The sequence below is a fragment of the Oxyura jamaicensis genome, chromosome 10, assembly GCF_011077185.1.
Source record: "Oxyura jamaicensis isolate SHBP4307 breed ruddy duck chromosome 10, BPBGC_Ojam_1.0, whole genome shotgun sequence".
Taxonomy (NCBI): Eukaryota; Metazoa; Chordata; class Aves; order Anseriformes; family Anatidae; genus Oxyura; species Oxyura jamaicensis.
Genome location: NC_048902.1, coordinates 5212449 through 5229064, shown reverse-complemented (window position 1 = coordinate 5229064; position 16616 = coordinate 5212449). Strand labels below are relative to the sequence as shown.

At 36.7% G+C, this 16616-nt stretch overlaps 1 protein-coding gene across 11 annotated transcripts in view; it reads right to left on the bottom strand.

Annotated features, from left to right (window-relative positions):
• The window catches only part of TJP1 (tight junction protein 1), a 192386-nt gene that overhangs the window by 12844 nt on the left and 162926 nt on the right, over positions 1-16616 (bottom strand). For 8 of the 11 annotated variants that reach the window (XM_035336322.1, XM_035336323.1, XM_035336326.1 and 5 more), the window contains 15 exons: positions 14122-14255; positions 11563-11668; positions 10547-10697; positions 9900-10008; positions 9157-9376; positions 8544-8728; positions 8307-8402; positions 7802-7884; positions 6558-6768; positions 5475-5575; positions 3991-4344; positions 3327-3578; positions 1625-2521; positions 1205-1299; positions 571-795 (listed from right to left, as the gene is read on the bottom strand). In XM_035336322.1, coding sequence (XP_035192213.1) covers positions 571-795; positions 1205-1299; positions 1625-2521; positions 3327-3578; positions 3991-4344; positions 5475-5575; positions 6558-6768; positions 7802-7884; positions 8307-8402; positions 8544-8728; positions 9157-9376; positions 9900-10008; positions 10547-10697; positions 11563-11668; positions 14122-14255 — 3219 coding nt within the window. The remainder of the gene's footprint in view (positions 1-570; positions 796-1204; positions 1300-1624; positions 2522-3326; positions 3579-3990; positions 4345-5474; positions 5576-6557; positions 6769-7801; positions 7885-8306; positions 8403-8543; positions 8729-9156; positions 9377-9899; positions 10009-10546; positions 10698-11562; positions 11669-14121; positions 14256-16616) is intronic. The other 3 variants (XM_035336330.1, XM_035336331.1, XM_035336332.1) reach the window with 1 other exon arrangement.

Sequence of the window (16616 nt, the reverse complement as noted above, 5' to 3'; positions counted from 1 at the left end):
AAAGTATTCACAGTTTGTGCAAGTATCCTCCAAGGAAACCAGTCCTCTACCTGAGTTAAATTTGTACTATGAGCTTTCACACAAGTTTTGTATCAGAATGTTCCAAGTCAAGGAAGCAGAACAATACAGGAAGCAGATGTTTCCATCGACAGATTAAACTCTGGCTTCAACAATATTCCCAAAAGGCTCGGTTTCCTAACGTCAAACACTGCTTGTATGTAGAAGCCTGTCTGCAGAACAAATGCATGCAAAACTGGAACAAACTAACTTCTGCTTCGAAAGATGTTTGAGCACTCATTATTAGTTACACTAAAGAAATAGGCTGTTAAAAAGTGGTATGCGAGAGAAGTACCACTGAAGAGCTCAAAAGTGTAACTTTTTTTTGGTAAATGAAATGAATGTTTTCATACTAAAGCTACATCTAAACAGAGAAACTGACTTTGCAAACAAAGTTTCTATTAGGTACTGTGAACCCCTGGAATTCTATTAGAAGCAGAATCTCAGTTTTAGTCCTATATGCCTCCCTTTTCTCCTTTGAATTTTAAAAGAAAATAAATCCCCCAAACTTACTTAGAATAATTGGAGAAATTGAGCTGATTTTGTGAATGTATTGGTTTGGTGGTCTCAGAATGATGGCTGGCAGGAACCTGTGCAGACGGCTTATTTTCAAAACTCCTCCGATCAAAGTATGAGAGCTGCTTTCGATAATACTCTTCATCTTCTTCAGGATCATAATGATTTGAACGCACAATGTCTTCAGGTGGCTTCACTTGAGGTCTTTGTGGTTCTGGGGCCCTAATGAGGAAGAATACACAGTTTGCCCTGCACAGTTGAACAAGCACAAATATGTGAACTAAAATTCTGTTTTGTAACCCAACTAGTAATAAATCAAGACATAATTCCTAATATCGCATGCTATACCTTTTTAACCTATACTGTCTTGAAACGTGATAGCTGTGATGTAGCATAAAGAAAATCTTTGTCTTTTACCCTACCTTTTCCCTTATGCTTTACTTTTCTCTCTTCTCAGGAATCATGTCCATGTCAACTGACTTTATGCCCTGACTTACTATTGACACAGAAATTAGACTGATGCACTCCAACTCTCCACTCTGCAGTTTACAATTTGAACCATTAAGATGTGTTGTCTGAAGATTCTAAACTTGTATTGAAAGCTATGTTTAATTATCCATTGTGCATCTACCTGTAAGTTGTTTTGTCATGTTCATAATGGCTTTGAGAAGTTGGTTTTGGACCACTCATGGTTGTGAGTGTAGGCTTCGGTGCTAGTTCTGGAGGCTGTAAAGAGAAGCACAGCATATTGTCTTAGATTCTACCATCAGGAAAGATGCAGAACCTCTGAGTAAGAAAACTAACAACGCCCTTACATTCCCCCACCTTAAATCTGAATGAAAAACTAGCAAAAATTAATGGGGGAAGTCTTCAGCATGACAAGATGCTCTTTAGTTTTCAGCTTCTGCTTTTAAAACAAATTTCAGTTACATTGCTGTTCCACAAACAGTAAAGTTTTCCTTCCAAGACAGTATTTTATTACTTGCAATACAGTCTCATTAGTAAAAAGCATGAATTAAAAAACAAACGCGCCACAACTTACATAACTTACCTTGATAGTTGATGTATCGCTGGGGTCCTTCATTTTTTCTAGAGATGGTGATCTTCTTCTTTCAAATATCTTAACCCTACTTCGCACAGACTGTGGTTTCATGGCTGGATCTTCCTCCTCCTCTGCTAGAGATGGCGGTGTAGGCAGTGGTTTACTGTTAGAAGGCAAAACTTCTGGTTTGGTTTGTGATGAAGGGGGAGGAGGAAGAGAAACACCTGAAGAGCTATGAGAAGGCTCAAATTGTCCTGCCTTGGCATTATAAGCTTGAGGAGGACCTTGTTCATAGCCCCTCACATGTGGATCAAAGTACTGCTTCGGTTCAGGAGATCGAGATATGGCTGACTGGTATGGCTGAGCTTCTTGTTTGTATCTGCCATGCGTGTCAAATCCAACAGTATGCTGATCTTCATATCGCACTTGCGGTAAGCTGAAGTTTTTGGGTGCATGCTCGTAGCGAGGTCTGCCATCATAACTCATCTGAGGGGGTTCCTCAAAACGGGGTTGTGCTGGGTAATAACCGCGTTCTGTGCTCTCTTCTGTGTTTTGTCTAGAATCAAGATCCCTAGGAGGCTGGTTTTCGTAAGCTGTTCTTGGTTGGTTGTAGGGCTGTTTTTCATCATAATATGCCCAGTGCTCCTCATAAGGAGGCACACGATCATCGTAATGTAGTCGAGGGTCATAACCACGAGGAAATTGATCTACATAGTTTGTAGAATCATACCTGTATGTCTGTTCGTACTCCCTGCTTGGTTGTTTTTCTGCATACTGAGTCTGGGATTCATACATCAGATTTGGGTCTCTTTCCTGCCTCTGTACTGGGTGACTAATTGCTGGCTGTTTTAAGACATAGCTTTGTCTGGATGCTTCTTCGTTAACATATGGATCCTTTCGGTATACCTGTTAAGTAGAGAGGCATATTTTTCATTTAAAATTAAGAGTAAACTGAGCCAAACTTCACTGAAAGTTTGAAATTTTAAACCAATTATTTTTAAATTCATTTTACATATTGGCTTTAATTTTTCTTAAAAGTTGAACAATTTGATGCAGTTGTCTGCAATCACAGGAAGCTTTGATTCCAGAGATTCTTTCCAGTCCTATGCTTGAGGAAAAGCATACGCGTAGATTAAAAAGGGAAGCCAAAAGAGAATAATCTCTCATATTTCTGCATTTTGCTGTTGTTGCATTTTGTCGTTCCCCCCCTCTTTTTCTTTTTGCAAAGGGGAGGTCGGGACAGGGATATTTAAGAAGTAAACTGATTTGTATGTTAAAGTTAGTTCAAGCATTGCTGTAAAGGTATTTAAAGTCACCTAACATAATGGGTTTGTCTTCATGATCAACATGATTGAGTATTAAAAATACTATTATTTTAGGGAAAGAACAGATTTTTCATCAAGTCCTCATTAACGAAAAGCAGAGCATTGACAAGCTGAAACAGTTGCATGTGAAATAAAATCAAAATATAGAATGCATCCTTAATTTAAAAGGTCATCTTTTGAGAAATGGAAAGTATATAGTTTGAAGCCATGCACACAAAACATTAGATGATGCTTAGAAATTTAGATGCACTGTTTTGTAACCTGCATAATTTTCTGAAGTAAAAAAAAAAATAGAAGGAATTCTCCAAATAATGGCAAAACAAAAAAGAATCATGTGCTAGCTTGATGTATAGCAGGAAATCAGCGCAATAATGTGGCACGGGTACCTTTGCTGGATCTATATGCGGCGATAAGGATGATGGCTCTTGATCTCTTAGCACTACATGAGCTCCCTCAGTACTTGATGTTCTTAAGGGGCCCGCTTGTGGTTGGTAAGAGTTGTAAGGAGCAGCAGTAGGCTCCTCCAGTCTGACATTAGTTAGGTTTACATTAACATTTACTGCAGAAGTTGATGAGGTTGCAGGGTTTGACTCAGGCGACTGGGAAAAGTAAGGGACTGCAGGTGAGGCTTCTGCTTTCTGTGAAGCGTTTAAAATATTTTAAATATACTGCTATCGAATCACTGCATGACTTTTTTGATTTATATGAAAATAATTTAAATTGATGCTTTGATCAACTCAGCTACATGTAGAATGAAGTGTACTGAAAGTATCATGCACTACCACTTCCAGACATTCATTATGCTGAACATTAAAAAAGCAAAACATTAAAACAAAGTAGAATGGCACTTGATTCTTCCTCCTGCCAAAGTGAATCACTAACACAGGTAGTGCAAGATGATTGTCCAATTCATTGCAACACACTGTTGTTGACAGATTCTTGTATGCAGTTAACAGTGGTAAGGAGACTACAAAGGTACCAAGTTCTCTTGAACAAGAAAACTACTTGAAGTAAATGTAGAGTGGTAAGCATATAACATCACTTTCTTACCGGTTGAGAAGCAGTAGTTTTAAATCCTGAAGAATCTATTCTGAGATTTGGCTGAGGCTGAGCTTGAGATGCATAACTAGGGTAATTTTGACCTTCATGATGCATTCCAGAAGAATCCTCTCTAACAGGTTCAGAAGAACGTGTAATAGCAGATTCAGGAGGAGTCCCAACCTCATCGTTCAGAGTTTCATCCAGTTCTTGGTCAGTATAAGCACCACCTTCTGTATCTGTGTCTTCGTAGTCAGATGTATGTCTACTGTCTGTACTGTACATGGAATATTCACTACCAGGAGCTGAGAGGTAAGAAAGGCGGTCATCGTGTAAATCAAGGTCATCACTTGTAGCACCATCTGCCTGCATCAAAACAAAATTGAAGAGCACATGGTTATTGAAATACTTCTCACATTAAGCTTTACATTACAAGATAAAAGGCAAAGAGTTCTTTTTTTTTTTTGGTGAAGAATTAAGAAATAAACAAATGGAATACATCTGTCTTGTTCTGATCCACAACATAAAGTCAGGTATTGCAAAATATTAGTAATACTTAAAATCCGGCAGCAGGTTAAAATTCAACAATTCTGAATGTCACAGGGGAGGAAAAATCAGGGTTCAATCGCTGGAGATGTTAAGCTTACATGTAAAAGCCTTTTCTGCAGTCTAGTTCTTCAGATCAGTTTACTAAGGGGTCAGATGTCTATTAATTCAAGGGAGAGGATAGCATCTAGTGCCCATGGAAATCAGTGTTTGACAAAGACAAAAAAACTATGAGTCGTCATTGTACTAGAATCAATAACTTGGAGGTAGATATAAGAAGGTGAAACTAGTTCTGTATGAGCAGAAAAATAGTTCAAATATTAAAAGCATTGTAACAGTAACAGATTCATCGTTTTCTTACTTGAAATTGGCATTCCTCTTGATATTAGTTCCTCAAGAGAATGGATCTAACATGCACAGTTGCTTGAAAAGGCAACTGGACTTTTAATGAGAAACAGAATTCTAACTTTCTGATTTTGTACGTGTGTTCTCAAGATTGAGAGAAAACATGAGGATGTTGCTTTCTTTACATTAAAAACCACTAATTCATCAATGGGTAGTCCCAGCACCTAGTACTGATGCAGCAGAACACCCTGAAACTTTCATGAAGAAACAGCCACTCCCCACAGAAGTTTCAAAGCAATAACATATCCTTCAGTAAAGCATCAACAGGCAAACGCTGTTTTACTACTCCACTACATGCATAAGTGTTATAGCCCTCATTAACAAAACTGCACTAATACAACGACAAATCAGTTTTCAACAGATCACACAGCCATGGAACTGTTTTACATCTCCAAATGATTATTAAAATCATGAGGAAAAAGGGAAAGCAAATTGAATTCCATAGATACATGCCCATATCTCCAATACCAGCAACAGAACAAAAGACTACAAAACTGATAGTTTTGTCATTCCTCCCCCCAGATGACATTACTATTATTTCTTACCTTTCCTTCTGAAACCCACACCAGTTGGTTCTGTTGTTGCTGAATTGCTTCCTTTAGAGCTCCATACCATCCTTCATTCATTGAATTCAAGTTAATGGTAGCTAGAAGTAGAGGAAGTTAGTTTGACATTTGATTTCTGTAGGATTTTGAAAAGAAACTGTATTACCAGTATTAAAATCAATATACATTGTGAGATTTAAATAGTAATGTAAACACTGGTATTCAAAGCAACCGTAAAGCATAATGTAGCCTGGGACATTTTACCACATCGCAAAGACTGAGTTAGCAGTAGTTTAGAATAAAGTGAGGCTTTAGTTCAGTCAGAGAACAAAGTTACATTTTCTATTTATCTAGACATTTGATTATAACTGACCTTGCAAAACAACCAAATATTTTTGAAACATTTTGATGTTTCAGATCTCTTTTCATCTGTGCAGTTGTGTGCACAAACAATTCACACACTAACAAATTACCAGGAATTGAATGTGGGGAACCTGAACAAGTCAAATGCTGGACTGTATATTTGCCAAAGTGCATTTCTTCTGTCAGCATCACCCTTTCCAACCTTGGGGCCATAAGCAAGTCTGCATGAACTGGGATCAAGGAATAAGGCAAGCAACCAGTAGGTATCTGGTCACACTAAGAGCAAGAGAGATTGCAAAGGAAGGAAAAGAAAGCCTGGAAAGCACCAATGTAAAACAGGCTAAGAGATGCTTCTGTGTCCTCCTCTAAATGAAAAGGAACAAGAGGAAAAACACATGGAGGAAAAAGAAGGAACCACAGAGGGAAAGCAATAAAGAAATTTCGCAAATGAAATGCATCTAGTACAACTAATGTCCACTAGTAATTGTGATGGTAGTGCTTTGGTAAGTTAATCAATCATTTTATATTGTAGTTTTCAAAAGTTGGAGTGGCTTAACTATGAGAAGAAATATTCAGAACCAGCAAGAGTAGGCAGTAACTAAGTTATAGCAGTTTCTTAAAGTAAAAGAACTATTCAAGTCTGGAAAAAAGTTACTCTTATCACACCTCTCCCTCCCTCAGTTATCATGGATTAATTAGTATTTTTCTCTAATTACTTACTTGTAAAGAGGTGGTGATTATTTTTGCGTAGTTTGTGAGCTCTTTCATATAGTTTTCTGGCACTTTTTCGTGATTCTGGGCACAGCCTCATTCTCATGGTCTTCACACCCTGCTTAGAATCAGGGTTCAGGAACACTACAATAGGATACCACTGCGCATAATTCAGACGGTCCACTGCATTAGGAGTGACATCTAATAAAGCATGTTTGTCCTGTTATGATAAAAAAGGCAGAGACAAAGTGAAGCACTTATATACTAATAAAAATATTTTTTTTCTTTTAAACATTTTCTAACAATTTGCTTTGTATTACCTTTGCACAATTCATCATTTGAAAGTATCGGTTTAAATCCTTTTCTGTTTGAGTTGATCTTGTTTCTGTTATTCAAACACCAGACTACAAGGGCATACACATTTTAAATGTAGAACTAACTGCATAACAATAAGCTTTTCAATATTTACCTCTCTATTAAAAATAAAAAAGGCCCTCTGATGCAAGCCTCAACTCCAAAAAGGCACCAAACCAATAAATGGCTAACAGTAATCTTCTACTAAACAGGAAAAAAGGGAAGAGTCAAACACGATCTAGACTCATTACACAGCTCTGCTTTTCCTACCAAAAAAAATCCACTCTCTGAATGCAAGAATTAGGACAGTTTTCACCCATTGCAAGAATCATCTCAAATATACAGTCCATAGTATCCCCACTTTACTGCTAAAACACCTTTTCTACTTGGGCATCAGAATGGTTTGCAGTTTTTTTTTTTTAAGTCAGAAATGAATAGGTGAGAGGTACAGCCTCATATTAGAAACTCGTAGGAAGTTCTCAGAGTATTAAGGAGGTGAGATTGAAGGATCCTTTTCCCTAGTTCTTGCACAGAAATCAGAAGTTATTGCTTTGTAAACTGGAGGGTAGGGGGACAACAACAACAAATTGCTCCATAAATAAAGTACCAATTTCTAGATGCAATGTCACACTGTAGATGCAATTACAACAAACGGATCTTAAAACGGGCATTATAGAGAGGGAACAACAATCCCTAGAACAAAGCCTAAAAATACTTCCAAATTGCAATTATTATGTAGAAGGCAGTTTTTTTTAATTAACCCATAGAAAGATGAGAAAGTTATTTTTAAGGAAAAAACACTCATTAGTTATACATCAACATTTTAAACATCAACAGTTTACTTATTGATACCGGTTTTTCCTCTTGTGTTAAAAGTACAGCGGCAATAGAAGACTTACTCTATCAATTATCTGTTTTATAGTGTGAAGACGAATAATGCCAGAACTACGTTGGTCTGTACCAGCATCTCTTGGTTCACTTTCTGGTAGAGAGGACACAGTAAAAATCTGTTGTAAGTTTACAACATAGTCTACATTGATAAGATAAAGCAAACGATTTCATCACTCAATATCAATTCAGGCTGAAGATGCTCCTCTTCAAAACACAGGAGAAAGCTATCCACTAATTTGGCCACAAAAATCACTACACATTTGCAAAAGTACTTAGGTATAAGATACTGAATTAAATTTAAATTTTACAAGGCTATAAATGGAACTAATACTACTTTTGTCTACAGAGAATTATCATCAATTAACCAGTGAAAAAGCTTACATTTTACCCGTTACTTAATATTGTTAATATTTTGTTAAACACAGTAGTAGCCGAAGTAATAGTGTAGGAACAAAGTAGCAAAAGAAAGTTGGCAATTTCATAGCTGCATAAAAACCTCTATCTCACACTTACTTGCAATTTGAAAAATATCTGGTTCTTCTCTAGCTAGCTTCTCCCGCGCAACATCAGCTATTGGACCAAAAATGGTCACTGGTCTGAGAAACCCAGCTAAAATAGAATGCAAAGGAGATAAGTTAAGTTGATTGCTTAAAACAAAACGCAAGATATTCTGAAATACATGGATTAATACAAAGCAAACCCCACAATCCTGTTAGCCTGCAACCAAACTATCTAAGAAAAAAGCCATACCTTCCCGAAGAACAACTCTCTCATAGGCAGGAAACTTTGTCTGAACAGGCTGAGCAGAAAGATCTTCTCTGCTTTTTCGGAGATTTCTTTTTGAGCTACGCAAACCTCGGAACCTCCAGAAATCCGCTCGATCTCCTCCTGCTGTCTTTGGAAGCGTGTACTGTACGCTAGCTAGTTGCTCAGCTCTAAGATGACAACAAATCCCAAAGAGTTACCAAAAAAGACAGCTTATGAAATAACACTTGTCTAGCAAGCTTACAAAGACACTACCATGTGCTCAATCAAGTTTTCTTTGTTTCTGTATTAGAAAATATAAGCTAGAACTATCCAGGCAGATGTCACATTTTTAAAAGCTTTATCTACCCTTGTTTCTAATATTGAAAAGAAAGTTTCTTTCATGACCTTTTTTTTTGGCAGGGGGGAAGAGGGAGGACAAGTGGTATACAGAAGTCATGGAAAAGATAGTTATCTTCAAATTGTTTTAACAGTGACTTTTTCCTAAGAAACTGAAAAAGTTGTATAGACTAGTGTCCTTCAGGCAATGCAAGTTACACAGATGCAGAATTTAAAATTTTAGTTTTCAAACAGCAATATGAATACCTTAAGATCGTACCTGTTTTTATTAGGTATGATACCTCTTTCAACTTCCTTATGATTCTTGCCAATTCGGATCGCCAGCCATGAACCCAGTTTACCATTGTACAGAGTGTCCACTACCCGGAACACTTCACCTTTGTTGAAACTTAGTCCATAAGGAGATTCTTTTTCATATTCAAAATGAGTTCTGATATAGAAAGAATCCCCTACATCAGACTCCACAATGCGACGATAAACTTAGAAAATAAAAATAAAAATAGTGTTAAACAATTTCCAGTAGTTTCCTGCTGCTTACAAACATCATTCAAAGCAGAGTCTCACCTTCTTTTAATCCACCTTGTTTTAAGTTTACAATATTACTTCAGGAAAGCTTAATGTCTCAGAGCTTCTATATTTTATGCTGCCTAACTATTAATAGCAAACTCTTAACAGATTAAAGTCAACTTTTGCTGTCAGAAATTTGTTAGTATAAGCATAATTCAGTTCCTCGGAAGGAAGGAATCTTCCTGTGAAAGAAGTTTAAGTACTCATTTTTAATGGAATAACTATAATAGACTAACCTGGTCCTCCCAGCATTTAATGGCAATGCTTTTGTGAAATCATTTTGCCATTTTGCTTTTTTTTTTTTTTTTGGTTGTTGTTGTTGTTTTGTTCTTTTTTTTTTTGTCTCCCCCTAGCCTCTAACTACACATTATTAGCTGTATTTTTAATCTGGTTCCAAGCAGTCTACTACATTTTTCCTGATATGCAAGTACTTACCATCTTTTTTCTTCTGTGCCAAAATGGTTACTTCTTCACCTTTAGGGAGATCAAGCAAAAAAAGGACAGCTTCCTCTCTGATGATATTTGTGAAGTCTACGTTGTTTACCTAGCATCAATGAAGTAATCAGTTTGATTTCGCAAACAGTATAATAGACGTGTAAATATAGAACAGGCAACTTGCATAAACTGAATAAACAACCATAACGATAAGTTTAACACACACAACAAGTGCATGAATCTCAAGAAGCCTCCTGTACCTCTAAATAACACTCCTTGCTTATTGGAAAACATAACTTCTGGAATATTAGGTAGCTACTCATTTTGACTACTTCAGATCAATATTATAGAGCATCTGGAAACATCAGTAACATCAACTGTAATATACAGAACCGTGTGAGAATCTAGTGACAGAACAGTTAAAGGAATTTTCTTTGAACTGAGTTGAGTCCAAGAAACTAGATATAAAAGATACAAACCTTCCTAGCAACAGTACAATAACAGGAGATTTTATTGCTAGGTCATCTAACAAGTATAAACAGAAATATTGTACGAACCACAGAGGCAATCTATTTGATGTTACAGAAAGAAAACCTACTTTGGTGTAACAGAACGTTTATTTGTAAATGCTATTATTTTTGACATACCCTGAGAATCTGGTCTCCTTCCTCTAATCCTTCTTTTGCTGCAGGGCTGTCTTCCAGAACACCAGCTACAAATATGCCAACGTCATTGCCACCAGCTAGTCGCAAGCCCACGCTATCTCCTTTTCTGAATTTTACCAGTTTCATGCTTGGCCTAGAGATTTAGAATATATTCCTTTTAGAGGTACACTATAAGATATTCAGGTAAACTGAGAATGAAGACATACAAATAGTTTGCCTATTACTTCAATTAGAGGATATTAAGCTATGCATACCATTAACTGCTTATCAACTGCAGCATCATACAACAGACTCACTAGCAGCACTTGAAAGTAACAAAACCCATGGTATTTAATTGTTTAGCGAGGTTTGGTCTTATGCTGATGCAGTGTTTTAAGTGAGGTATTTTGACACGCTCTTCCCAAAATGTTCTTCCTTTGAAAGAACTGTAGTGGCACAAAGATCTATTTTGGCTCTTTAGAGAGCAAGATGAACAGTTGAGACTACCTAAACTAGAATCTACTCTCATGTACACAAACGATCATAAAGGAGGTCCAGTTGGAGTAGAGTCATTGGCACATCAAGACTTAACACATTTCTGCAATTATCTTCTTTATTAATTGCTCTCCAATTATTTAAAAGGAAAAGAATTTACTACAGTGTCTCTTCTCTCTCCAGACATGGGGATAAGGCAGGAGGGATGGGGGTGCCTATGGAGAGAGAAATACTGCAAACACTTTCCACCAGTTGACAATTCTAACTGCTCATTCCCGCATGAAGTTAACGGACTTAAAATTGGTTTATTACATGATGTGAGTACCAACGAGGCTCAGGAATAAGCCTAAAATTTTCATCCAACTCCTTTTAAACAAAAGCTTCAAGACAACGTGCTAGACTTATCATCAGACCATTGATGTTATGAATTACTCCTAACTTATGTTACTCATTACCTTGGCAGAAAGCTTGATTTGCTCAAGACCCAGGCAATCAGATTCAAAGAGAATTTAGAGTTACGTTACCGAAGCATTCCATCTTCATGGGTTGAATTAGGTAAAGGACCATCAGATGGACTGACTGGTAAATCCACATCTGGCTGACCTCCTTGTGCATACACTGGCTTTGGTTCTATTAAAATGTAGAAGATATTAATGTCCATTTGGTCAGTTAAAGATGAGAAAATAAAGCCTAACTTAATTAAGAGCTTGATTACATCTTCAGTAGTTTTAGTCTACCCACCAATCCACTTTATAAGAAAAAAATAAATATTGGAAACTTAAAAGACACTCTTACCCTGCCATGCAAAATGGGACAATTACTGGTCAAATTACTGCTTTAGTAAAAATCCACAGATTTTCTTTACACTTTGAATATTCTAAATATCATAAAACTGCAAGAACAGAAAGAACTTATGCTTTCTCAAGACTACTTTCAACCTTGCTCTTTCCTACCTGGATATGCCTAACGTAAAACTTTCTTCCCTTATTTATAAATTCACTTTGATTTTTGAAGCCAAAATACCATAAACACTACAACTACTGCCTTGAGACTGGCAGACTGCACTTCTTATTGGCTCTCCTTAAAGATACGTACTTATGACTCTGCTCGAATCACTGGGAGGAAACTGCCACTGCAGCCTTTCCCCCAGTAGTGAACACTATTAGTATCTGTTATCGCTATATGGTTGCTCATGTTACAAGAATTTACATTTAAAGCATTATCTCAATACATTTTAAAGAAGTTCATTTCAAATTACACTGACTTCAAACTAAGTTAAAGTTCCTTTCTGCTTAGTCTAACTACAAAACTGCCTTCCTTTCAAATCACCGAATAGACCAGTTTGAAATAGGAAACTTCAGACAATTTGGTAACATGCTCTTTCTAATGTGATTTTTGCCTTTACCATATAGCATACCATAGCATAGCAATTCACCTTTAAGTCTTCAATGACCTGTTCCTAGCCCAAGACTTTGATGATGCCTCAAAAAAACAACAACAACAACAACAAAACTCTCCTACCCTCCTTGACTCAACCAACCATGACAGACTTCTTGCCCTTAGTCCAAAAAGCAGTCACAGAATCCTCCAACTACTTTTCTAACATTTTCATTACAGTCTTGGAAAGAGCCTCCTAACTTCAAGTTTTCTTTGAGGCTACTGAAGGATTATGTGTTTTATTACACCATTTTATTTCTGATCATGTATTATATCAAGTTAATTTTATCTGCAGACAAATTTAAATATTGTCTTTAAAAAAAAAAAGTCATAGACCAGTACATAAAGACATCTCCTCTCATACAAACTGATTTTTTTCCAGGTGCTTCTTCCCACTCACCCAGGAACAGAACATTGCTTTATCCCTACTACACAACACCACCACCACCACCACCACCACCACAGTACTTATTAATTGTTTGCCAGTCCCTCAAACCACTCATTTGTTATTACATTGGACTGAAAAACATCTTCAGAGGCTCCTATCCTGGCTGGTTTTGTATCATGCCAATTATTCATTTTTAATACATTATAGAAATACAGAATTCATCTTTTAAATCCAATCATAACCTTTTTCTATCTTGGCAAAGACTTACTTCACTTGCATCTTTTCATAACACTGTTGCCGAAGGTTACTTCCTATGGCAATCTTTTTCATAATGGCTGCTGCATTGGAAAAGCTACTGTTCTCATTTTCAAGGCCTTTCAGAGCCTATCAACATCATAACTCCTTCAATTCTTCACTGAGCTACTGAATACTACACGCAGTAGTCTCATTGCTCATCCCTTAAGTCTTCAAATGTTTTCAAGCTTGAATGTGCTTTTTCTCGTTCTATACAGCCTTTCCAGAGCAGCTCCTTCTAAACTGCGTGCACAGCTCATCTTTCTCCACTTAAAATTTCAATGAACAGCCCCATTCTGTAAACCATAGGGAAAAAAATCTTCTAAGTCTTTGTGCTCAGAACAATGTCCCATCACCGTATCACGGTATGGTTTTCTTTTTAACACTATCTGGCTTTTACCTACTATAACTGAGTTTACTCCTCCTCTTTCAAAAAAGGAATAAGATTTTATTATGTTTCTGTTAGTTGTACTGCACTTTTGAAAATGACTCTTGGCCCATGCTGTAGTTATTAAGTGCCACAGTAAAAGCATATTTCAGAGTGCAAGTTTTGTTTGAGAATGGTCATTCTGAAAAGGCTTAACTACACCTTTATTTAAATTCACTCTGCTACTAGTAACTCATAAGATCCAGTCTACAGCTCGACTCAGAAGAGATCTACTGTAGCCATGCTCTAGAGAAGAGTACAAAAACCTCTTTATAACTAACACACACAGTCAAAGCTCTAAACGCTGAAGTTTGACCACTGTATAATGGGCAGATGCATCGGCTTAAGTTTTCAGGATGGAAACCCTGAAATATAAATAGGCTTATGGTTACAAAGACCATCCATATTCAGCAATAAAGATAGATAGAACTTGTTCTAAGATTTCAGTAATCATTCCAGAACTATGCAACGGCATGCAATCTCCAGTGATCATTCATTCTTAGCAATATGCTGAATTATTATGTTTCACATTTTTACCTGGGAGCGGTGGTGTTTGCTTTTCAGTTCTTTCACCTGCCACCTCTTCCATAGTTTTAGAAATATCATCTGCATTCCTTACAGGTGTAGAGATGGCTCCTGGTTTAGTTCTTTCATCTTCTCTGCTTCGAAGACTATATTATAAAAAAAAATAGATTATACTCTGCATATAGAATTATTTCTACAACCTAAAGCTTCTAAGACTAAAGAACAAATCTTTTCACTCAGAAGTTCAGATTTGGCAGATGAGGAATTATTGATTACATTTTGCTATCTTAGGCCATTACAGTATCAATGTTTTTACCAGTTGAAAATTTGAGCTCTTTGTCCCTAACCTAATGTTAATGAAATAGCTCTGTAGATAGGGCTATTTCAAAAGAGGAGGGACACTGCAAAATGGAGCACTGTCTTCACTGCACCCTGCTTCAAGCAAGCATGTCGTACATGTGGACTGTAAATTTCACAAAAAAATGAGAAACAAACGAAAGAAGGGGAGAAAAGCAGTTATGGTCCTTCACCCCTCCTTGTAGAGGTCACAGATTTTCAGACTTTGGGCTTTGCTATGATCACACCAATCTATCTGTTCCTTTGTGTGGCAGCTGCCCTAGAACACAGGTGCCTGCTAGTGAGGCTCTTGGTAGAGCTTTGCATAGATAAAAGGTAGACCACAAACACACCTCTGATTTCTCATCCTTCAGGGAAGAGGGGGCCTCAACCCACAGCTACCACATGTCTATTGCATTTGAAAGCCAAAGAGAAATGCTTCTCAGTCATCCATGTTTTAGAAATAAGACAACTGGTCTCTTACACATTTCTACATATGCTTAAAGCATAACACACAACCAGAAGGAATATATGACAAATGAGAAAAATCTCCTATTCTTTACATTAAGGCAATATCTAAAGCTCAAACAACTTATTTTCTATTCATTTAACTCAAAAGATAAGTATTTTTAATATCATTACATAGAGGTTACTTTGCTACCAGCTGTACCATAACGGAACTGAACAGAATATATGCTCTATGTTGAAATGTTAGCTGTTGCACTATCTGTTGAAAGTGAAATAATTTAATAGTTAGAACATAACATCAACAAGCAGCTTCAAACAAGAAGCGGATCAGCAAGCCAAAGGGAATAGCCTTAATTCCGGAACATATATTCTCTACACGCACAGTCACAAGACCCTCAAAATATCTATTAAGTTTGTGAAAGTTGGCTAATAAGCATGGATATAAGAAACATTTGAGAGGAATCAGACAATCTAACCACACTTGGTTAGCTAATATTACACTTGATTGTCAAGAAGTGGAAAGAGGTACTTCCACGAAGACACCAATACCTCCGTCAGAAGATACAAATTTCTCTCTTAAAAAGGAGAGATGGCGGGGGGCTGTTGGAGAGTAAAGCCTATCATTACCAACAGCTAGATGGTGCTACTGGGCAATCATGAGTATCAGCCTCTGTGAAGTACAAGTGTATCCAAAAAAGTCCATTGCAACAACTAAAGACTATTTAATCAGAACCAGTACTTCAACAGTTAAGTATGACTTGGGGAAAAAAGCAAATCTACTTATCCAAGCCTTGCTTGAAAGCATATGATAAATAATAAATATCTAAATTCAAGCAGAATAAGCTCTCTTGTACAAACATGAAGCTTGAAACATCACAGAAACAAATCTTAGCTATTCACCTAAGACATACTAAGTAAGACCTTTCACCACTTTCTTCTGCCCTTTAGTTTTAAAAGGCAGCTAAAAATAAAAGAAAAAACAGTAATCCCCACAGCGATCTGGGGAGACAAAGACATCTTTACATCATAAAGAACCAGCTCCATATAAAAAGTTTGCAAACACAAGTACAGTGGCCTAATTTCTAAGAACCTTTATATTTTATTCTTATTATTATTCAGATAAACCCTTTGGGCACTTCTAGAATAGACAAAAAGACAGTAACCCATTTTGGTTAGATCATTAGGTCTAACAAAATGAAACAAAAGGATTCGTTTTTTATTTTCTGTTCCATAACTTCACCTGTAAAAGATTTTGGTACTCTTTTTCAAATTTCCAGCATGCATTCATTTGTACATAAAATTAAATGTGTAAGCTGAAAGCAGTATGTTACTTTCAGCACAAGACTAAGACTGAACTCCTCGTGCCCTTGAGAAGAGTTCCTGGCTTATTAAAAACAGACACTAACATTTATTTGTTTAAATGCCTAAGTGTCTTATAAACAAGAAGTCCTACAGTAATAAGCTACAGCTAATTCCCCTCCTCCCTCTCCAATATTTTTGAGTAATCAACATTTGTGAATGAGATATTGCAGTAAGTTTCCCTCTGAGCCCCCTCTACTTCTTATTTCAGCAGTTCCTAACACTTAAAAGGATTCCTAAATAGTAATCTGTTTTGTTTTTTTTTTAAAAAAAGGCAAAAAAAATATAGGAGTTACTATACGAAGGCAAAGTTCGTTTTATATTTCACCTCCACGTAGTCCAAG